At 37.0% G+C, this 23,539-nt stretch overlaps 1 protein-coding gene across 1 annotated transcript; it reads left to right on the forward strand.

Annotated features, from left to right (window-relative positions):
• The first annotated feature begins 9,180 nt into the window (after positions 1-9,180).
• On the forward strand, positions 9,181-14,825 carry LOC116024942 (cytochrome P450 CYP82D47-like). Its single transcript, XM_031265982.1, has 3 exons — positions 9,181-9,719; positions 9,868-10,283; positions 14,055-14,825. The coding sequence occupies exons 1-3, from the start codon at positions 9,194-9,196 to the stop codon at positions 14,679-14,681; spliced, it is 1,569 nt and encodes a 522-aa protein (XP_031121842.1). The 5' UTR covers positions 9,181-9,193; the 3' UTR covers positions 14,682-14,825.
• Positions 14,826-23,539: the final 8,714 nt, after the last annotated feature.

Genomic DNA, 23,539 nt, shown 5'->3' on the forward strand with positions numbered 1-23,539 from the left:
CCGAATTTTAGGGCGTGTAAGATGGGCAACAGCACAGGGCCTCAATTTTTAGATGACCCAATATTTAGTTTTGACCTAGCTATTTAAGAAAAAAAAAAAAAACCTAGCTACTTAAGAAATTAAAAAATGTACAATTAATTCTAAAATACATAAGGTTTATCCCAAATCACTTCTCTCTCCTAATAATTAGGACCTAATTAATAGAGCATGACAAAATCATTCTGTACATATTGATTTTAAAAATTGCGTTTATACTTTTGATAGGACCTCATCTATTTATAAGGATGAGGACACAAAAATCCAAAAATCGACCCTGTATGGATACTATCAAATTTGGGAAACTTGTGCAATAAAGTAATATGTTTGTGCCAACTATCATTTAATGTGATGACATTCCAATTACCCTTCTAAATGGGTGGTCATAAGTTCAAATCCCCGTAGTAGAGGATCATGAGTATTTCAAAAAATAATAATAATAACATGTTTGTGTTTTCTGCTTGATTTTTTTTTTCTTTCAGATATTTTTTCTCCAATTTTCTTTGACTCTTTCTTTCTTTCTTTCTTTCTTTTTTTTACTCGCCTTGTTTTTTAATCCGATTTTCCTTTTTTTTTTTTCACTCAGTTTTTCTTTTCACTTTTTTTTTTGTCTTTTTGTTTTCGGTGGGTTTCAGTTTTTTCTTTTTTTGATATGAAAATATAATTAATAAAAGATAGAGGATACTTTTAAATTTTGTGAAGCAATTCAATGGGAGCACCAATAATACACTCATAGTAAGATCGCAATGGACAAGTACCCTTTTGAGTAGGTACACAAGTACATTCTCAAATTATTCGCATTTCGAGAGTAGGAAAACTTAGTAAATTATTGGTCAAAAGTACATGTGAGGTCTTTGTACTTATACTCTTAGAACAATTAAGGACAATACTTAACACAGTTTATTTTTCTGTTAAGTCTGTCTACGTGGCGTTGAAATTGTCATGTCACAATTTTGTGATGTGGCATAAAACTATAAAACTCAGCCCAAAACAAAGCAAGGTTTCAAACCTAAGACCTCTAGTCTAAACAAAGAACACTCTACCACCACACCACACATTTCACTTGTTTTATATTTGTTTAATATATATAGTAATACTTTCCTTTTAAAGTACTAAAGTTTCAAAAAGGAAAATGGATTCACATAATCAGATCACAAAAGGTAAGACTTAACATCCTCTTTTTTGTTTCTCTAGTACGAAATTACACAGAAACTCAACCCTAAAAATTATGGATTCAAGAAACAAAAAAAATGATGTTAAGTCTTACCTTTTGTGATCTGATTCTGTGAATCCATTTTCCTTTTCGAAACTTTGGTACTTTAAAAGAAAAGTATTACTATATATATTAAACAAATATAAAACAAGTAGAATGTGTGGTGTAGTGGTAGAGTATCCTTTGTTTAAACTAGATGGCTTAGGTTTGAAACCATGCTTTGTTTTGGGCTGAATTTTATAGTTTTATGCCACATCACAAAATTGTGACATGGCAATTCTAAAGCCACGTGGACAAACTTAACGGAAAAAATAAACGGTGTTAAGTATTGTCCTTAATTGTTCTAAATCTTAAAGTATAGGGATTAAGTTGACCAAAATTGATATACATGGACTAAATTGAACAAAACACTACAGTACAGGGACCTCACACATACTTTGACTTAAATTATTCTGCGGATCCGAATCTGCCTTATAAGGTAGATCCATACATAATGTATATACTAAATATTCACAATTTACGTTTTAAAAATTCACAATTTGTATATTACAAACACACAATGTTAACATATATGTAATTGATTGTCTTGTTTTGTATTCACAAATTTCTTTCAAATACTGCAGTTAATTCCAATACTAAAAAATAAAAATACACAATTTAATCTTTTTTAAAATTTAGTACAGTTGTTATGTATTTTGACTTAGAAACACAATTTACATTCTAAAAGAGTAGAAGTTTCAGAATTCCAATACTAAAAGTACACAATTCATTGTCGTTTAGGATCAATGTACACCTTGCAAAGTGGACCCCGGTCCATGGTATAACTACTGCTCCAATACTAATTAGCACGACATAAGAATATTATATTGCACATATTTTGTCTTATCATATTTATAATAATACATTGTGAGCTAATTAGGGAGATGTTACAATTGTTAATAGACATTTGGAGTAGTGTATACATTAGGCCTAATGAATTATTTTCTTTTGGGAAGAAAATAATGGCAATTTATATCGTGGACCAGGGTGCATTGTGCAACCTATATCAACACAATATCGTTTTGGTCATTTTAATTAATGGTTTTTTTTTTGGAAATTGCATTTTCCATTTCGGCCGGTCTGTGTATTTGTGTTAATATTCTGTGTATTTTTGAATGCATTCTGTGTATTGTAGACTACGATTATGTGTATTCATGTTAGGGGTACTTAAACATAGGCTGTGACATGTTTTGTGTATTCGAATGATTTTTGTGTAGTTGCGTCAATCTTCTGTGTATTCCCTCAAGTCATTCTGTGTATTCTAGACAAGAATTATGTGTATTCATGTTAGTGGTACTTAAACACATGGGTGATGTGTTTGTCTATTTTGTCTTTTCATTTTCTGTGTATTCTTTGAAGGCATTTTGTGTATTCATGTTATGGGTACTTAAACATAGGTTGTGACGTGTTTTGTGTATTTGAATGTTAGGAGGATGATTTCTGTGTAGTTCTGTCAATAATTTGTGTATTCACTCAAGTCATTCTGTGTATTCTAGACAATGATTCTGTGTATTCTCTGAAATCATTCCCTGGAATCATTCGCATTTACCGTCCACTAACATTCGAAACAACGTCGTTTCGGACCAAGATCAACAGTGCATTGTAAACCCTGGTCCATGATATAACGATGGGAAAATAATACTGATGGATTTAATTAACCTCTTTTGTTTTTTTCTTATCATTTGCTTTTTCGTGTTGGCGTTAGACCAAGGTACCTCAACCCTCAGCCCTTAGCGCACCCATTCGATGGTAGGCAAGGTGTCCAACCTTGTACCCTCCTTAGGGTGTCAGTCGTTCTAAGTCGAGACCATTCGGTCTTACACCTAGAGACTCTTCAGTTCGGCGATAGGCGAGGTCGGACCTCATACTGCCCCTAGGGAATTTAGTCGTCCTAAGTCGAGGCCATTTGACCTTGCGTCTAGGGACTCTTCCGTTCGGCAATAGTCGAGGTCGGACCTCGTATTGCCCCTAGGGAGTTTAGTCGTTTTAAGTCAAAAATATTTTTTTTAGACTTAAAGACTCGCTCGTTCGGCGATAGGCGAGGTCGGACCTCGTATCACCCTTAGGGAATTAGCCGCTTAAATGAGGTGGGCTAAGACGTCGACCATGAGGTCAGCCTTCGAATTTGAAATTTTGTAATTTCGTCCTTTGCAATTTCGCCCGGGAGGTCAGCCACAGAGGCCCTTTGAGAGGTCAGCCCGACTCCCTCTCCTCCGCGAACAGTAGTAAAATAAGTACATAACGAAATTTTGCTACTTCTTTTATGAAGAAAAATAAAATCAAGGGGTCGGACCACCAATTATGCAATAAGCCAATAAGCTTTTATGTCAGGTAGTGAGCGGGGGCGGGCTCCGTACCACCACTAAAGAATGCCAAGGTCAAGGCCGGCGCGCACGACCATGACCATAGATTGATTACTCTACCTAGAGTTAGGTGAGGTCGGACCTCACAACACCACTAGGGAGAACCAATAATAATAATAATCATGATTACTATTATTATTATTATTATTATTATTATTATTATTATTATAACAATAATAATAATAAAATGTAGAAAGAGTTAATTTCATTTTTGGTCCTAGATTTATAGGTGGCATTCCACTTTTAGTCCTTTTTTTTCAAAACATCCACTTTTGATCATAGTATTATTGTGGCATGACCATTTTTGGTCCTCCATCAACAAAACAGTTTAAATTTCGTCTAAAACAAGAGCATTTCAATCTTCAATTTTGATTTTGTTTCATAAAATAAACATAAAAAATATAGCGGGTCAACCTACTTTGTATAAAAAGGATCAAAATGTCGTTGTATTTAACGGCATTTCAATGATTTTCTTGACGAAGGACCAAAAATGGTCATGCCACAATAATATTATGACCAAAAGTGGATGTTTTGAAAAAAAAGGACTAAAAGTGGAATGACACCTATAAATCTAGGACCAAAAATGGAATTAACTCAATGTAGAAAAGTACCTGCTATATAAATAAGATGTGTAAACAGCACATGATATCCATATTGGTTGTAGCTCAGGATTTGTGCCTTGCCAGTGACGCATGATGCCACCCACCACATGCAAATTTCAATTTATCTCAACCTGCACTTCTCCGAATCACAGAGCAAGTCCTGACTCTCCAATATACTTTCTGGTTTTTATATTAGCTTCTGTTCTTCGCACGCCCACCTTTATATATCACATCTACAAATGGACCAAAACCTGAGTGAATTCCTTTCCTCCTTCCCATTCTATTCCAATCCCTCTTTTGTATAAGATGATGGCGCTTGCTGTGAAGCTGCACGTACGGGATCGAGGACTAGTACTTAATTGACATGCATGCAGCTCCAGGCCCGGACCTCCGATCCTTGCCCGACCTACTCACTGCTCACCTTTGCAGTGAGAAATACTGGGGCCTCTATCGCCGCTTCATGAACAGCGACGAATTGGTGGTAGATGCGGACGCTGGTGGGTGTTGTCGACGCCTGCACGGGAATCTCCTCCAAACTGATAATCTGAGAAGTCAGAATTCCGGTGCTGGAGACTCGGCGTTTGTGGCGATTTTTTCGTCATTGAAGTTGTCAACCGAGCTTAATGCCTAGGAAATGCAGTGGTCGCGGAACCGATTGCATTAATTTCTCACATTCCTCTCTCTGTTGCGGGAAGATAGTAGGGAATGAAGGAAAACATCGCATGGTTTGGAGCGATCGTCTTTGTTGATGTTGGAGGCCATTCCTCGCATTTATGGCATGTGGAGGCGCCGACAATGTAGTATGAAGTTCCTGGTGATGCAGCTTTTGCATTTGAGGAAGTTGCTGGGATTTTGCTGCAACTCAACATCCTATTTTCAAGGCTGTGAAAATGCCAGGAGAATTTGTAATCACTTTCCCAAGGCTCTCCTTCTGTTTAAACGCACCACTACTCCAATCACATTGATTTTCCAATCTGGCATGCTCATTTATATGACCATGTCGCACGCTTCATGGATTTGAGAAGATGACGGGGAGGCATGCAGGCAGCTCGATGTATACTCCAGATAATTTGATGGAGATGGCAACCGAGTCGTCCCGAATTCGAATCATAGTGGATTCAAGAAAAAACTCCACGATGATATATGGGAATTACGTAGAAAATGAGATATTTTGTAATTTTTTTCTTTTGCTGGAATTCATGATTGTGTAGAAATTAAACTGAGATCTCCGGGCAGGCTTGCGGCTTCATCCGGACTCACCAATGATGGAATTGAAAGATGTAGACCTCGCCATTGTTGATTGTGACGGTCGTTATCAGCATTAACCATTCACTGCTCTGGGTACATAGAAATTAATAATGTCTAGCGCATTTTCCTTGAAGCGAATTTTGGAGCCATCAAAATTGGAGCAGGCGTCGAATGAGTTAGCTACGATCCGAAGGAGGCGGCCGGAGAAGTTAGGCGATTACACGAGAGCCTTCATGGAGAACCCCAACTCCATTTTCCCACCTTGCCGTAAACTAACGTAGGTGAGAGATAGCACCCACAAATTCCCGACGACATTTAATGGCATCGGCATATCCCTCGCAGGCGAGGGAATGGACGACATCTTCGATTAAATCCACGGGCGGAATGCGATGGTTTCAACGCCACGGCCTCCGGCACCATCGCACCTTCGATCTTCCTCAATTTTCTTTGGTGCAAAAAGGCGATGTTGTTTTTTGATTTATTGATTTAGATAGCTCTGCATTATTCCCCTTATCCTGCAATTAATTACTACAAATCCGACCGGCTTTGTTGTGATTGCATGTACAGGCAATTAATACAAATCTGACAGGCTTTGTTGTAATCGCATGCATAAGCAATGAGCTATGGGATCGAAAATACATTCCTGCTACGGTTCGGCTGGTACGGCTCCCCCCGCTCGCTCAATAGAATCTTCAAAGCCTACGGAAGCTGCGATCTATATTATGGGCAGTGGAGTGTCGGTGGTAGGATGGCAGTCAGTCAGTCACCCCCACGCCCTCCGAATGAATGGCGGTGCATGTTGCTAACGCTGTTTGGGAAGAAGATCCTGATTGGCCGCCGGAACCCAACTGATGCTTCCCACAGATTACTAGGTGGTCCGCTGCGATCACGAAAGGCCGCGCGGTGGTGCTGGATCCCTGAGCTGTCGCCGTCTGCGGTGGATCACCGAGATATGTTTGTAGGGGAATAAAGCCAACAATATTAATGAAAAAAAATATGATGGGTGTGACGAAATTTCCCGTAAAAGACATACTTCGATGGGGATGTGAGATAGATAAACAAATCACTCTGAAACCTGTGTAATTTTAGATAACTCAGGTCCGGAACCTGGTGACAAAATTGCACAAAATAGACAAGATTCTGAGATGCACGAGATAATCTCAATGATACGATCAACAGGAAGGCAGTTACAATGGCGGATATGGTAATGGCAATTGTGGAAATGGTGGTGGTTCCTCGAGGAATTGTGAGAATTGGATCTAACCATTGTTACGAAAGATTAGAAAAATAAGGAGCATGCTCGAGCTTGTATGTCGAGCTCTCAACGAGAGCACCAATGATGGATTTAATTAACCCGGGGTGGTCCGAATTATTAAATCCAATAGATAAAGGAATGTTATCAAATGATGATTCGATAGAAAAGATAATAAATGTCGCGGAGACACTCTTATATTAATATTAATATAATGCTGTCAGAAGATTACAAAGAGATTTGTGATGTAATTGAACATGTCCTTATGATAACTGCACATAGCTAATTTATACAAAGGAAATCTCAACTCCCTAGGATAAACTCATGGTGGGCCACGTGACTAAGTCAAGGCCCATACGGTGGGCCGTAAGACCAAGTCAAGGCCCATCATTATGGGCCCAGAGACGGGCCCTGGTTTGGGACTCCTCTTCGGCTACTCGAATTATGCCCTTTCGGACCTCGGGTCTCTATTATTATTGGGCCGTTTCTAATATCTCCATCAAATACATTAGGCCTAATGTATACACTACTCCAAATGTTTATTAACAATTGTAACATCTCACTAATTAGCTCACTAATGATTATAACGGTTCGCTAATTAGCTCACTTACTAATTTAACTATATAATTAATCTACCACTAATTAGAAAACATGATTATTTATTTCCTTTTAGAGGTGTCACATTACTAATAAAATAATTCTGATAATATGACATATATATAAGAAAAATTTATTCATTCGTTAACAAAATTCTTAACGTACCAAAAATTATATTATAATGTTTTAAGATTTGGTGGGGGGTGATAGTGTTATATTATAGGTGTTCAACTCGTTAGGAAGTCATTAAATAATGAACTTATCAAATTTGACTTATGTTCTTTAATAAAGTGTCAACATGTAATTTAGTAATAAATTAATTCATATTGAATTGTGAATCACCAAACTCATATAATTAATTAAGTTTTGTGGGCTAGGATTGTTCTAGCTATTTGCACGTGATCTAAGTTTAAAGTACAGTGCTATCTTCCCTATAATACGTATTTCTTCTCCAAAAAAAATAAAATAAATCCCTAACCCCAAGCGTCCCCACGCCGCGAGAATTGAACACAGAAGGTAGCCGTTTGCTTACTTCACTGCGTACAAGAAGTCCCCTCACTTTGAGAGATTGCTCTCTCCCAAACTTTACCCTTGTGACTAATTGAGCTACCCATGCAAGCATTAGGTATAAATTTTAAAAAAGAATACTATAAAATCATTTATAATAGATATAAGACATTAAGATTGACCACTAAATATATTTTTAAAATTAGTTAGATTTTTTTGAGATACTCATAATTCATTATAAGGTAATATTTGTGTTATAGGTTCTTTAATTTTTTTTTTCCATTCAAAGAGTCAATGCCTTCACAGTTTTACCATCAGGGGTTGATCTTGTGACCATCCATTTATAATAGTAACAGAGGTGTTATCACTCTATATAATAATTGGCAAAAACTAATTAGATTTAAAACATAATAATTTTTAAAAAATTCGAAGTAAAATTTTAGTCCAACCATAATAAGAGAGTAAATTTGGAATAGGACTGAATTGACAAAAAATAATAAATTTAAAATATAAAATTGTAAAATCCATGGTTGAAAAATCGCTAGGCACTCCATGCGCGCTCAGGGAGCGCCTAGCGCCTAGGACGCCTAGGCAGGGATTAATCGGCGCCTAGGCGCCAGTGTATTTTTTTATTTTATTTTTTATTTTTAAAAAATTTGTTTAGGTATTTTCAATTTTTTAAAGACTCATAATTATAAATTATATAATACTTTAATAGTTAATTAATACTAAAATATTAAATATTAACCTAAAAAATATCTAGAGTTTGTACAATTTAGGGTTATTTCGCTCAAAACTATGTTGTTTTGAGTGAAATCACCCATTAAAAAAAGAAGAACAATAGTTAATTGGTCAATTAGGCAGCCTAGTTGGTGTCTTGGAGATCTAGTCGACGCCTAGGAGGCCTAGGCGGTCAGCGCCTAAACGGCCTAGGCGGTCAGCGCCTAAACGGCCTAGGCGGTCACCTAGCCGGCCAGCCGCCTAAACCACCATTTAAGGTGATACGCTAGGCGGTCGAATGACGCCTAATGCCTATGCGAAGATTAATCGGCGCCTAGGCGGGATTTTTGCAACATTGGTAAAATCAAATAAGAGATATCATTATTATACTTAGAAAAACTAGAGCCAACTAACTCCTTGATTTAGGAAAATCTGACCATTAATGCTAATTGACAACTCCTACAACTTAGAATCACACATCTGACCATATGGCCAACTTGACTGAATTGTTTGATATTAGAGCTCACTCTGATCTATACATATGTAGCGAGTTTCACGTTGTTATAAATAAGACGGTTATATCATATGGCCATCATTATAGCCAGGCCATATCCTCATGGATTTCCTATCTCATCTCTTAGCTCTAGGGCTCTTTGTATCGATTTACTTTCTTTTATGGGGAAGAAAAACCCGCAAAAGCTACAAGCTCCCCCCGGAACCCGCCGGAGCTTTGCCGTTCATCGGTCACCTCCACAAACTAGACGGGCAGGGCGTTCCTCTAGCGCGGCTATGGGGGTCATTAGCCGACAAATACGGCCCTATATTCACGGTCCGCCTCGGGGTCCACCGCACCTTGGTGGTTAGCAGTTGGGAGGCCGTTAAGGACTGTTTCACCACTCACGACAAAGACTTCGCCGACCGCTCCGTCTTATCCGCCGCCACGTACCTCGGCTACAACTACGCCATGCTCAGCTTCACAACCTACGGCCCTTACTGGCGCAAGCTGCGAAAGCTCTTAGCCACTCAAGTGCTGTCGGCTAAGCGGCTCGACGAGCTGAAGCACGTCCGCGTCGCCGAGCTCCAGCTCAACATCAAAGAGCTCTACGGCTCCAAGATTCCCACGAATCAACGGATAAACATAGGTCATATATATTAAAGAATAGGATTATTACTGATTAATATTGTTTATCATTATTATTACTGATTAATATTGTTTATTCTTCTTGTATTTAAATCCGGATTGCTAATTGTTATAATCATTAGTTTTCCATCTGGATTATATTTTTACAGGTCAGTGGTTTGAAAAGCTGACGTTAAATGTCGTTCTGAAGATTGTGGCCGGGAAGAGATATTCTAATCTGGTAATAAACGATGATGGCTCGGATTACGAGGAGGCGCAGAGGATCATTGATGCCATTAAGGATCATATGTATCTGGACGCCCAGCTTGTTCTGTACGATGCCATTCCGTTTCCGTTGTTTAAATGGATAGATTTTCAGGGCTATATTAAGGCCATGAAGAGGAACTTTAAGGAAACGGATAGCATTCTTCAGGTTTGGATTGATGAGCATGTGGAGCGACGGCGGCGGTTGAACGGCCAAGCCGATGATCGGGATTTTATCGACGTCATGTTTTCCGTTATCGACGATGAGTTCACCAGTGATCACGGTCACTCGCAAGAAACCGTTATCAAGGCCACCGCTATGGTATCATTCTTAATTACCTTTTTTACTTTATTTGTTTCAGATCTCCAATAATTGTAGTTTTTCTTAATCAGGAGTTTTTAGTCTGATTAGAAAATAGAAAATGGGAATGAAGAGAAAGAAAAAATCTAAAAAACATAACTATAGATTAATACTCTTGTGGTGATACATTGCGCCTCACACATCACAAATGGCACTGCAATTGAACTGTGTGGGACCATCTCACCCTTAAAATACAAGGTTCTTGTAGTGTGCGCCCAAATAATCTTCTTCACCCTCTCTTCTCCACACAGGCTTAGCTTCCTAAAAAATCACACTAAAGTTCCTTATAGGGAATGCTCTAACATTACCAAAGATTGATCTGGGTGTGAGGATAAAAATTTAGAACAAATTCCAAAAACTACGAGTGTTTCAAAAAAAAAAAAATACCCTGAACGTTAAAAAACAAATCTCAAAAATCGTATCATTCATTAGACACTAGAAAAGTAGAAAGTAGAACTCTGCTATTTTAGGTAGAAAATCTTATTAAATTTGTTCTATTATATTGGTTTTAGATTTTTTTTTTTTAATTAGGTCATAGTTTTCATTTCTGTCTCTCTCTCTCTTTTCAATAAAATAAAAATATATGACACAAGTTTTATCTCAAAAAATAAACATATCATTTTCCAAATAATAATAATAATAATAATAATAATAATAATAATAATAATAACAAAAAGACTGGTAACTAAATAATTTAACTCAAATGAATCACAACTTCAATTTCATTGGAAGATATGAGAAGTCATTTTAGACAATACTAGATGTCCGTACAAAAACTATTCACTCTGTCACTAATGTGAGAAATTTTAATAAGTTAATATTTGAAATAAAAAAAAAATAACCATACAAACTTGCTGCATTAGGGAAGGACAAAATTTGTGTATTGTAGGAACAGGAGTATTTTCCATTTGAATTGGGTTTAAGCATAACATATCTAAAATTTTTGAAAATTATAGTTATCGATATAAATAGCAATGTTTACTACGGAGTATTTAAAAAAAAAATGTGACCCTAACTTTTGTTTTCCACTATTTGCACTTTTTTTGGGTGTTTGGTAAATAATTGTTAGCTAATTGGGTTAGTGAGTTCGACTAGTTAATTATATTAGGTGATTGTAGAAAAGTTTTTGGTAAATTAACTGTTAGCTGATTACACATATGCAAAATGACTTTCTCAAAATTTTAAATTTTATCATTTTGGAGCAATAAGTTGTTATAAAAGGTAAATTAATTAAACACTCATATTAATTGTTTAACCAAGTCAAGCAACTAATAGTGGTTAAATAAGCCAAAATTGATCAATAAACTAATTATGTTACCAAGCACGGTCTTTATCTGCTTTTTTTTAAAAAAAAAAATTATTTTTGTTGCACTTAATGTACATTATATATATATACTTATAAATCTATAAATTAGATTATCCAATTTATTAATATAAAATTAATTTTAATTAACTCAAGTCAGCCTTTTGTTGTTACTTAAAGTATTTTAAATTGAATATATAAAATAGAATGAAAGGAGTAGTAGTTATTTAACCAATTCTCTTACCAAAACGGATAATTATATTCTCTACCAAAATGCTAATTAAAAATGATATGAATTAGAATGTTCTCTTGTTATTTTTTCAAAAAAATAAAAAAAGAATGTTCTCTTGTTATATATTAAGAAGAGTTATATCTTATGCAGCATAGATTCATGATATATATCTTTTTATATATTTGTAAAGTTATTAATATTATATCCTTTTTAGATGTAACTATGAGAAAGATCTTGATATCTCTTCTCCCAAGGATGTCAGTGATGTCAATTATGGTCATGAATGATGGGGTTCAAATCAAACCATATATTATAGGAATTAAATACTTCTATAATATATTTTTAAAAAAAAAATACTCCTTATTTAGTAGAATCCTACTAACGGTTAGAACCATAACTTTCCAATGAATCGCAAAAAAGTTTAGTTTTTTTTTTTTTAAATATTAATATTATTGACTTTATTACAAGCTAGTATTTGTTCGTACACGTTCTTTATTTGTTGCAATCCAAAGAGTCAATATCCCACCACTGGGATTCAATCATGTGACATTGGGATTCAATTACATTCCCTCAAGGAGAGCCACAAAAGTGTCATATGAGCACAAGGTGCTTGGCCGCCAAAACGTTAGTTGATTTTTAATGTTTTCAGTATATGTGAAATTTTAAGAAAAAAATAGAATTGCAATAAAAAATGAATATTTGAATTTGAAAATTCAAATCCAGAGTTTTGCACTGAATTTAGCATGTCAGAAGATCAGCGAATCACGTTGCTCATGTGCTTGCACAAGCGGCGGGTTCTTCCTCTGTCTTTGGGGAGTGGGTTTCTTCTCCTCCAGATTGTGTTTCGGATTTATTTTATGATAGCTTCGGCATGTTTTAAAAAAAAAATTCATTTCTTGTGTTAGATTTATAGGTAGTAGTCTACTTTTAATTTTTTTTCAAAACATCTCTTTATATATATATATATATATAAAGTGGGTTGACCTGATATATTTATTTTATTTTTTAAATTCCTAATTGAATATCGAAATGTCATTATATTTAACGGCATTTCAACGATTTTATTGATGAAGGATAAAAAATGCTGACCATACCACAACATTACTAGAATCAAAAGTGATGTTATGAGAAAAGAAAAGGATTGAAAGAGAACTGAGACTTATACATTTAGAATAAAAATGAAATTATCTCCCTTTTAACATTATAATTTCGAAGGGTAGAAATAATGAAATTTAGAATTTGGAAAATGTTTAAAGAAAAAGAAAAAGTAGTTGTTTACCTGGTTAGGTCCTTTCCTATCAATTTATTAATCGTCCATAATTAGGAAAACGACAACCAGGGCGTGGTAACTGTGGGCTGATAAATGTCTCTGTCGTGTACTCTTGTGCATCGGCATCGGTGCATGTGACATGCATGTGCAACTGTGCAAGTCACACAAGTTGAGATTTCCTTTTTTTTTTTTTTTTGCAAACAAGTTGAGATTTCCATTTTTAAGAAAAAAAAAAACGTTTGTTTAATTAATAAATGAAAAAAGAAAAAACAGAATTAAACTTTTTACCAGACATCTTGTGCAGTTGTACATGTGCAACTCACACGCAAATTGAGATTTCCATTAAAAAAAATAGAGTTTGTTCAATAATTAATAATAAATGAAAAATTCAGAATTGAACATTTTTTTACTTTTGAAAAATTCAGAATTGAGTTAATGATCAGAGGCTAATTGTGGACAAATTATACTATGGACGGGCAAATGGTCTGCGTGGATTACGGTCTAAAATGACGTCATTAAATTTTATGAGTTAGAATAATTTAAATTATGTGTTAGAATAATGAAACTTCAAGAGTAAGATAATGTATATTATGTATTAGAATAATGTACTTTATGTGTTAGAATAATGTACGCAATGAGAATAATGAAACTTTTGGGTAAGATAACGTAAATTCTGTGTTAGAATATTATTCATTATGAGTTACAAAAATGTATATTATAACGGGTCCACACAATAACTATTTCTATGGATCAAATCCAAAGTGATATTTATATTATGTATCTGCAATTAACAATATTAATTATATGAATGCAGTTAACGGATTATGTGTGTAAAACTAAATTGAAGACACATAGTATGTTGAGTATATATATGCAAATGATACGATAACTACAGCTACATAATGTCATTGTAATATGACTTTGCAGAGCATGATATTAGATGCGTCGGACACAACCGCTGCCCATTTGACTTGGACGCTTTCCCTGTTGCTGAACAACGGCGATGCGATGAAGCGCGCCCAGGAAGAGATAGATGCCCAAGTGGGCAAAGACCGGTGGGTGGAAGATTCCGACGTCGACAACTTGCCGTATCTCCAAGCCATCGTCAAAGAAACACTGCGACTGTACCCACCAGCCCCCGTGCTAGTCCCGCACGAAGCCATGCAGGACTGCAACGTGGGCGGCTATCACATCCCCAAAGGCACCCGTCTCTACGTGAACGCTTGGAAGCTCCACCGAGACCCCCGGGTGTGGTGTGACCCGGAGAAGTTCGTGCCCGAGCGATTCCTGACCACCCACGCTAAGGTGGACGCGTCCGGGCGGCATTTTGAGTTCGTCCCGTTCAGCTCCGGGAGGCGATCGTGCCCGGGGATTGCCTACACTTTGCAAGTGACGCACCTCACGCTCGCTCGCTTGCTCCAAGGCTTTGACTTCAGCATTGAATCGGGTTCGGAAGTGGATATGACGGAAACACCGGGTACAACTATGCATAAAGCAGCTCCCTTGGAGGTCTTCGTCGCACCTCGCCTGCCTTCTCTGCTCTACCAACTATGAACTATGATGATTCATGATTCCTATTTTCTTCATCTCACTTCACACTTTGGGTGTGTTTGAACTCTGAATTGGTACGATTTTGAATCAAATATTTGATAATTGGAACCAATTTTAGTGAATGTATTTTGGGTGGAATTTGAATAATTATCAATTTTGATATTTTGTTATGTATTACCTTATAATTGGAATAAAAGTTAAAAAAAATACAAAAATAAAAATATCAAGGCAGTTGATTTTATGTGTGACGTTGATGTGAATAGGTAATTTAATGCAGTGAGAAAGTTCAGGAAGTGAGTAGCGATGAGTGGGTATTGAGGAGGCGACAAAACGAAGAGGCTATATGGAATGAGAAAGGATAAGGCTGAATAATTATTGGAATGATGTCTAATTTAAATTAGTTAATATGTTTTGTAATTATTGGGGTAATCAAATTATATATGTATGTTTAAAAAAAGTTGCTAACAAAATAATGTATCATCATTAAGGAAACACATCCTTAATAATGTGATTAATGTCTAATCTTTCCTTCTACTTTACTCTACCTATGTTATGTATGGCTTTATGATACGATGACCATGGTTTTTGCAATCCTTATATCATGGGTCATGGTTCACAGTGCACCGTGGATCCTAATGCATGTGTATATGTCTTATTTATAAATTTTTGTGTCTTGTGTTATGAAATTATGCGCATTAAGAGTATTGAATTATATACCTGAAATTAGGGATGTGCATTCGGTTAATCGAACCGAAATAACCAAAACTTTTAAACCTTTAACAGTTAACGGAACCGAAGTTTGTGTTACCGAAATAATCGAACCGAAATTTTTGAACCTAAAATTTAAAATGCTAAAAATAACACCTAAAATAATAACTCCAATTAAAACAAAATACAAATCATAATAAATCAAATTAAAATAAAATACAAATCATAATAGGAATTAAGAATTAGAAATTTAGGATCACATAACTACATAGGTATTTATATTTATTTATTTATATATACATTAAAAACATCGGTTAACCTTTCCAACTAAATTAACTGTTAACCGAATTTTAAGATTCCTTTAAACATTAACCGAACCGAAATTTTTGGTTCGGTTAATGGTAAACTGAATTTTTTCGATTTGGTCGGTTAACCGAATTCTTTCGGTAGTTTGCACACCACTACCTGAAATAAATTAGTAATTGTGTCTTATGTTATTAAATTGTGTGTTTTGTGTTGTGAAATTCTATACTTATGAACACAAATTATGTACCTAAATCAGATTTGTATATAACATGTGTATAAACAATGATCTAAATACTTATTATAGTTGGTATGGTATTAAGTAGTACATGCTAGATGCTACTTTTTGTTAGGAACACTTTGTATTTAGATTTTGATAATACAAAATGATTAGAAATGTTAGACCCTAAACCTATTTTATTTAGACTTAGAGTTGTTATTCTTCTCAAACTTCGAATAGTCTGATTAGTAACACCAGAAGTCAAAATTCGAATGCTCAAACAATTTGAATGATAGCTCAAAGAGTTACGTTTCAGTCAGTCTCAATTAGCATTTGAATAGTTACCGGAGTGCTTATCTTTCAAAATGGTTCGAGAAGAAGACCTAGAAGAGTTGAAGATTCGAAGAAGTGAAGACTTCAAGACCGAAAAGTTAAGGCCGAATGGTGGAAGGGTCTACCTTTTGAAGTGTAAAGAGAACGAATTGTAAGGACAACTATTCATAACCGAAAGATTGCAAAAGGTCAAAAGGGCAGAAGAACCTACATTTCGAGGAGTAACAAAGGATAAATGGTAAGGTCAACCATTCGTATTCGAGAGGTTTAAGGTTCGAAGCGTTAACCTAGTTAACCATTCGAAAGAACTACTCAAAGACATTCCCCGAGTCTAGCAAGTACCATCTGTCGGTTGACGAGATTGCAGTTGCTCTAGGATTTCATGACCAGGAAGAGGTAACCATGCGATATTTCCATGATTTTAAATCTGATTTTGATACAGACAGAGATGCTGTGACTTATTGGGGCCAGATTACAAATGGTCGGAAGTATAACTCTAGCAATTTGAAGGCCAAATACATTACGAGCAATCATCTCAAAGATATTAGGTTGACATTGGCAATGAATCTCTCAGGACGAAAGACTAATCTGAACAAGGATTATCGTCAGGATCTCTTTTACATGTGGTGCATTGAGAACCACATAAATGTGAATATGGGGCCACAAGTGAAGAAATGGCTACAATCCCAAACTAGGCAGAAGGTATAAGCAGTATTCTTAGGGCCTTTGGTAACAAGGTTATATCAGAGATTGGGCCTTGCAACCATCTGGATAGGGAGAAGATAGAGGTCTCCATGATAGCTTTCACGGTCTGCGAGTTCAAAGCCATGTACATCAAGTTGGGAGGTGACGATGCACCAGCCGAGGGTGTTGCTGACAATAGTGGTGAGGAGGACGATGAAGAGCCAAATATGCATGCGCAGGGAGAGCCAAATGTGCAGGAACAGTAGGGTGAGCCTAGTGCACAGCACTATGAGCCTACTATGATGGATTGGGAGTCTACTCAGGCTTTCCATAGACAGCTCCATGATGAGCAGATGGCTTATCTCCGTTCCCATAGCATGGGGTAAGAGGAGTAGTACACATGTGCACGCCACTAACCACGGTTAAGCGGCCGCTTGGGCCGCCTAGGCATGCAATAGCCTCTGGCATCCAAGGTGTGATGGGCGCATCGGATGTGCCTAGTCGTGCCCCAGCTATGTGGGTTTGGAAGAGACGTATGGGTTTAGAGGACATGGCAGGCAGCGTGGGATATGTGGTTGGTATAGGTGGGTGTGCATGGATGGCATACACGTGGACGATGCGTGTGAGTGGAGTTGCAATATAAAAAGGGGGGGTGTTGGTATGCTAGGAGATCATCGGTCTGGTCACGATGACCCCTCTGGTCTAGTGGTCTTCATCCCTCTCTATAAACTCAGTGCTAAGCGCTTGATTCCCAGCGATAGGAGTTTTATATTCTGGTGCATTGTATAAGTTAGTAGCTTGCATTATTCATTTGGGTCGGACAGTCTAGATGGTCTTTGCCAACAGAGAACAACGACGAGCATGGAACTAGCTTAATTTCAAGAGCTGGATCGTGGCGAACATCACTGACGATCATGGTAGCGACGATAGTAGGGACTGGCCCCGTCTGTTCTCCATCATCATTTGGTGGCTCTGGAGATGGAGAAACGACAGGGTCTATAAAGAGGTGGATGTTAGGACGAAGACGATTTGGATCAAGGAAGTGGAAGATGAAGTCCACCGAGCGTTCCTCCGTCAGGATAACGGCAAGGCGACAAGAGCAAGAAGGATGGCGAATCTCAAATGAGAAGCAGCGGCCAACCACCATTACACGATCAATGTTGATGGCATCATCAAAACAGGATTAAACAGTGCTGGCTTTGGGGGTGTTCTGCGCAACATGAAGGACGAATGGCTTGAGGGCATCATTGGTGGCCTTCCGTATGGTGACCCGTCGCTAATCGAGGCTAAAGCCATTGTGGCAAGTTTGAGATGGGCATGGCACAAAAACATCCGTGACCTGGAACTGCAATCTGATGCCAAGAATGTGGTTCAGTAGATTCAAGATGGTCTTGCTGGGCGTGGCCCTATTCGCTACTGTATTGAAGAGGCAAGGTGGTGGCTTAGCAGAGAGTGGAGGGTTTCGATTCGGGCGATCTACAGGGAGCAAAACAAGTTGGCGGACTCCCTTGAGACACTGGGTACTCTTCAAAAGGATGATGAGAGGATCGTGGGCATCTGCCCTATTGTGTGTGAAGAGGTTTACCTTAATGATATGGCCCATGTCACGAGTGAGCGTATTGTGAGAGAGATAGCTTAGAGCCTATCTCCTGGGGTCTCCCCCCTCCCTTTCCGATTTAAAAAAAAAAAAAAGAATGGGTCACATTATGGGTATTGCAATCTTGAGGCTTTAACAAACTTAAAATTAGGGAAAAACAATTAACCAAGGGATTTATTGGTAATGCACTCAAGAATTCAGTTTAGCTACTTTCGTAATCAATAAACTAGAATTGGGCTAGGATTGCCCCACTTTCGTGATGCATCAATCATAACCTTAAAACACAACAGCATTATAAGCCCCCAAATTACCCCTATTCTGATAGTAGGAAAAATTGGGTTGAAATTGGTTAGGCTGAGTCTTTCACCCAACTTTCGTTGTGATGAAATCCTCTCCAAAGCAAATCAATAAAAGCTGCGCATCAATTATCAATAAGAGGAATTTATAATCCAATTCAAACATAAAAATCCTAGGTTAACAAATTATCCCCTTTATGCAATAATCATAAACCTAGCATCAAGAATAGCAATAGAACCCTAATCCAAACCCAAAAGCTAACTACTCATGCATCATAAAAGTAAACAAAACAAAGTAATAATAAATAATCATAAACATTGCAAGAAATCTAAAAATAAAGTAAATAAAGGGAAAAGAGAACTTTACTAATGATAAAGAACAAATCCAACTTCAATCTGAGATTCCAAGCTTGAAATTAAATAATCTAATATAAAACTAATCTAAACTATGCTAGGGAAATCTAAAGAAAAGGGAAAAATAAACTAAAACTAACTATGGTTGGGAACTCTGTCAGGGAACCTCCCTAAAATAGCAGAAAATTGTAGTATAAATAGGAGACAGATGGGATTTGGCCCATTAGGCAACTTCCAATTCTTTTCCAATTCTTATTCTTGTTTCCTTTTGTGATTAGGTAATTTCTTTTGCTTCCAAAACTTGTCCAAAATGTTCCAAAATTCTTCCTTTGCTGCTCCTTGTGGATAATTCAACCCTTGAGACAATATAACACACAAACAATTATCAATTTCACTAGGATAAAGAAAATAAGCATCAAAACAACTAAAATAAGGGGTGAACTATTGTACAAAATAGTAGATATCAGGTGGCTAGCGACGAAATTGGGCTGCTTGGGGTAAAGGTAGTGGGGAGTACTGCAAACGGAGATGAGGGGTTATTATAGGGGTTTTAAGTTTGGTTTGATTGTTTGGGATCCATTAAGCAAAGATTGGTAGGATGGTTGGATGGGGGATATATGTACAAGAGAATAAAGAAGGGAGAGTTTGTGCATGTGTGGTTGGGTGTAGAGGACGGCCAGAGAGGCGAAGCGGCCTAGCGTGTGTGACTGCTTTGACTACGAGATAGAGGAGAGAGAGAGAGAGAAGTGGTTTCCAGGGTTTACTTTTTGGGTTCTTAGGGTTATGGGCTTGGTATTTGGACCAAAGGTTGTGAGGATGTTGTGGATTGGGCTGGAGACTTCCTCTGAGCATTACATTAACGCTCAAAAGAAGTGGGTGACTTATGATGGGGATATGGGTATGGGTTTATAGGCCCATACTGGGCCCATAGTGTATTGGGTAGCTGGCGAGGGGTATAGGGTCCAAGTAGGGGGTGCCGACGGCCGGTGGGTGGCCGATGTGGCCGCCAGAGGGCATGCCAACCTCCGACAGGTAGGACGCCCTCCGCTTCGGCCATCGGGACACGCGATGTCCTCCAACGTCCAAGGCGCGCTGGCTGCCGTGCCCCAGCCATGTGGCATGACGCCTAGCTTGGAGAAGACGTACGACTTTGGAAGACATGGCAAGTAGCATGGGACACGTGGTTGGTGGATATGTGCATCCATGGATGGCGTACACGTGGATGGTGCGTGTGACTGGAGTTGCAATATAAAAGGGTGGTGTTTGTCTGCTAGGGAATCATCGGTCTGGTCACGATAACCCCTTTAGTCTAGTGGTCTTCATCCCTCTCCACAAACTCAGAGATCAACGCTCGATTCTCAGCGGTATTAGTATTATTTTCTGGTGTATTGTATAAATCAGCGGCATGCATTGTTCATTTGGGTTGGTATCTCGCGTCTTGTCCACATTTTCCTGAGCCAAACGCCCCGGTGGTAAAACTGCTATCCTTATATCCAGTTTATATTGGATCTAATCTCGACGAAACCATCAGTGTTGATAGTTATTCTTGTGAGTAGATAGTTTGTTCTGTTAGTTTTGTAAATTGTTGTGTTGGTTTGTTGGTTTTGGAAATTTCTTTACATGATTTTGAATTAAAAACAATATTAGGATATTTTAAAAAAAAATAAGTTGTCGTGAATAGTCTATAATTAAAAAAAATAGTCTATATTACACTTGTACAAGTGTAGCTAATACCCTTGTACAAGTGTAGCGGATGTGCAATCCTGTACTCAGAGACGGAGCTACTGTGGGGCAGCTGCCCCCACTCACCCCACTCCCACCTGCCCCCACTCACCCCATCCCCACCCCACCCCCATATATAGCCTTTGTATGTATACTAGTTTTACACGCGCATTGCGCGAATGAGTTAATGCCCAATGTTTATATTTAAATAAATATTTGAAAGTATATCAATGCAAGATTATATAGGAGAAGTTTATACATAGGTAATTGAATATCAAATTTATTTATTTAAATATGTAACTCAAAGTATATGAATCCAATATAATATATAAAATTCATTATAATTGTCACTAAAATAAATGTTTGTAACTTTGTAAAATCGATAATCTAAATACTTGGTCTAAAAATGATAGTCTAAATAAATACTACTTTTAGTTTGAATTTTTTTAAGTATTCTTAATCTCTTTAGAGTAACATTGTGAATACTTGGTATTAATCGAGTAGCTTCAAATTAATTTTAAATTTTTTTTCATGGTATTAATAAAATACTTGGTATATAAATATATAACATTATTTTGTAATTATAAATTTAATATTTAAATACAAGATATTGTAAAAATAAGATAATGGACAATGTAATGAATATCAATTGATAAATTTGAATGCATGGGAGAAAATAAAGACAATATAACTAATGAAATTATTTCTCTTATTTAATTTAATTTTTTGATAATGAATAATTTTTTTAAATATTGGTATTGTAAACAAATAATTCTAAATTAAAGAAATACATATGTATCATTTTTTGTTGTACCTATTAATTTATTTAATTTAATAAGAGTAAAATAGAGTTAGTAACTTAATTATGCCAAATTTGATTGGGATGAGGTTCGAACCTAAGACCTTTCTTATATAAATTAATGGGTAAGTTAAAAGTTAACGGAATATTAACGGAGAAGATAATATTTAATGGAAAACTTAACGGATACACATATAATTAAGGATAAATTAGGAAATGTTAAGGAAAAATATAAATCTAAACCATCTGAACCATCCATTTGATTAAATAATTTAACCGCCATTTTTTCTACTCATTTTAGGCCTAACTCTCTTTGGCTCTTATTAGTATAGTTATATATATATAATACATGTTATAGTATAAATATATAAAAACATATATGGTAATCAATGGAGGGCTTAGATGATGTGGTAGAAGTGCATGTTCTCTTGTGAGATGTTTTGTGTTCGAAACTTGTAGACACCACATTTCTGTTTTTGGCGCTTCTTTTTTTTTTTTTGATCAATAAAGCTTCATTTAATAAATATTAGAAACTAAGCTAATAAAACTTAGATTTGCATATTGTGTTACAAGAGAGTTTTCATCCTTATAGAACCTTAAAACTTTAGTCAAATGATTGATGGCCTTGTAGAATGTGTACAAGTCGACCTCTGGATAGAACAACTTGCAAACCACCTGAGTCTTTATTATCTTCTTACTGAAGTCCATTATTCCCAACTGAAGGTACATATCCAGCCTTTTGTCTTTGGCTGGTTCATCAGTGGGTATCCTTGCGACTGAACTGATGTTCAGGAGAGGCATTTCATTGTCATCTACTTCGCCCAGGATGAGTATCACATGAACCATGCCCAAAAATATCTTGAAGCACTCCAAAACGAACCTCATAAAATAACGAGAAGGAAAACACAATAACTGCAATAAATGCAAAGGGAGACAAACTGCAATAGATACAGAGGGAGAAAAAACAACAATAATTAATAGGAGACAATATAAAACAGGGGTAAAAGACAAGAAAGATGAGAGCTCAAGACGCACTGGTCTCAAGGCTACCAACCTATTACCATACCCACTAATTTATTATAAATATATATATATTATTTTATTGCTAAAAGTTGGCGAGGGGGGAGAAGGCAGCGGTGGCGGGGTGCTGAGAGGTGGCAGGCAATGGCAGGAGAGAAGGCAGCGGAGAAGGAGGGGATACGGAGGTCAGTTTGTCGGATAAGGGCGGTGGCGGGTGCTCTTTGTGTGGTCGCGGTGCGCTGGAGGCGCGAGGTCGCGGTGGTGCTGGGCGGTTCGATCCCGGGGGGAGGAGGCGGAGGAGGGAGAGAGCAAAGGTGGCGGCTGCGGCTTCACGGAAGAGGATGAAGAAGAGAGCAGTGGCGGAGGAGATGGAAGGCTGATGCGATGGACGGAAGAGGTGACCCAATACCACCGGCTCAAAGCTCTATAAGAGCTCCGGCCGGAGGCCGGCGGTGGAGCTTGTACTGACCAGAGACGAGAGAGAAGGGAGGAGAGCTTTAGGGTTTTTTTGGTGACATTTAGTTTTTTTTTTTTTTTTTTTTGGCGCTTTTTATGATTATGACTTTATAATTTGTGACTTTTTATGGCTTTATATATATATATATATATATATATATATATATATATNGTATTTTATTTTTTGTCAATATCTAATAATATTTAATACTATATTTCGCCCCCACTGGATTACATTTCTGGATTCGTCCCTGCGTGTACTATAGTCACATATTCATGAAATTGTTGAGTAAAAGAATTTAAGTTCATACAAACCAAAATTGCTTTTGTATGCTATTTATCTCTATTATACTCTTTTCTCATTATATT

This window comes from Ipomoea triloba, chromosome 7 (genome assembly GCF_003576645.1).
Source record: "Ipomoea triloba cultivar NCNSP0323 chromosome 7, ASM357664v1".
Lineage (NCBI taxonomy): Eukaryota > Viridiplantae > Streptophyta > Magnoliopsida > Solanales > Convolvulaceae > Ipomoea > Ipomoea triloba.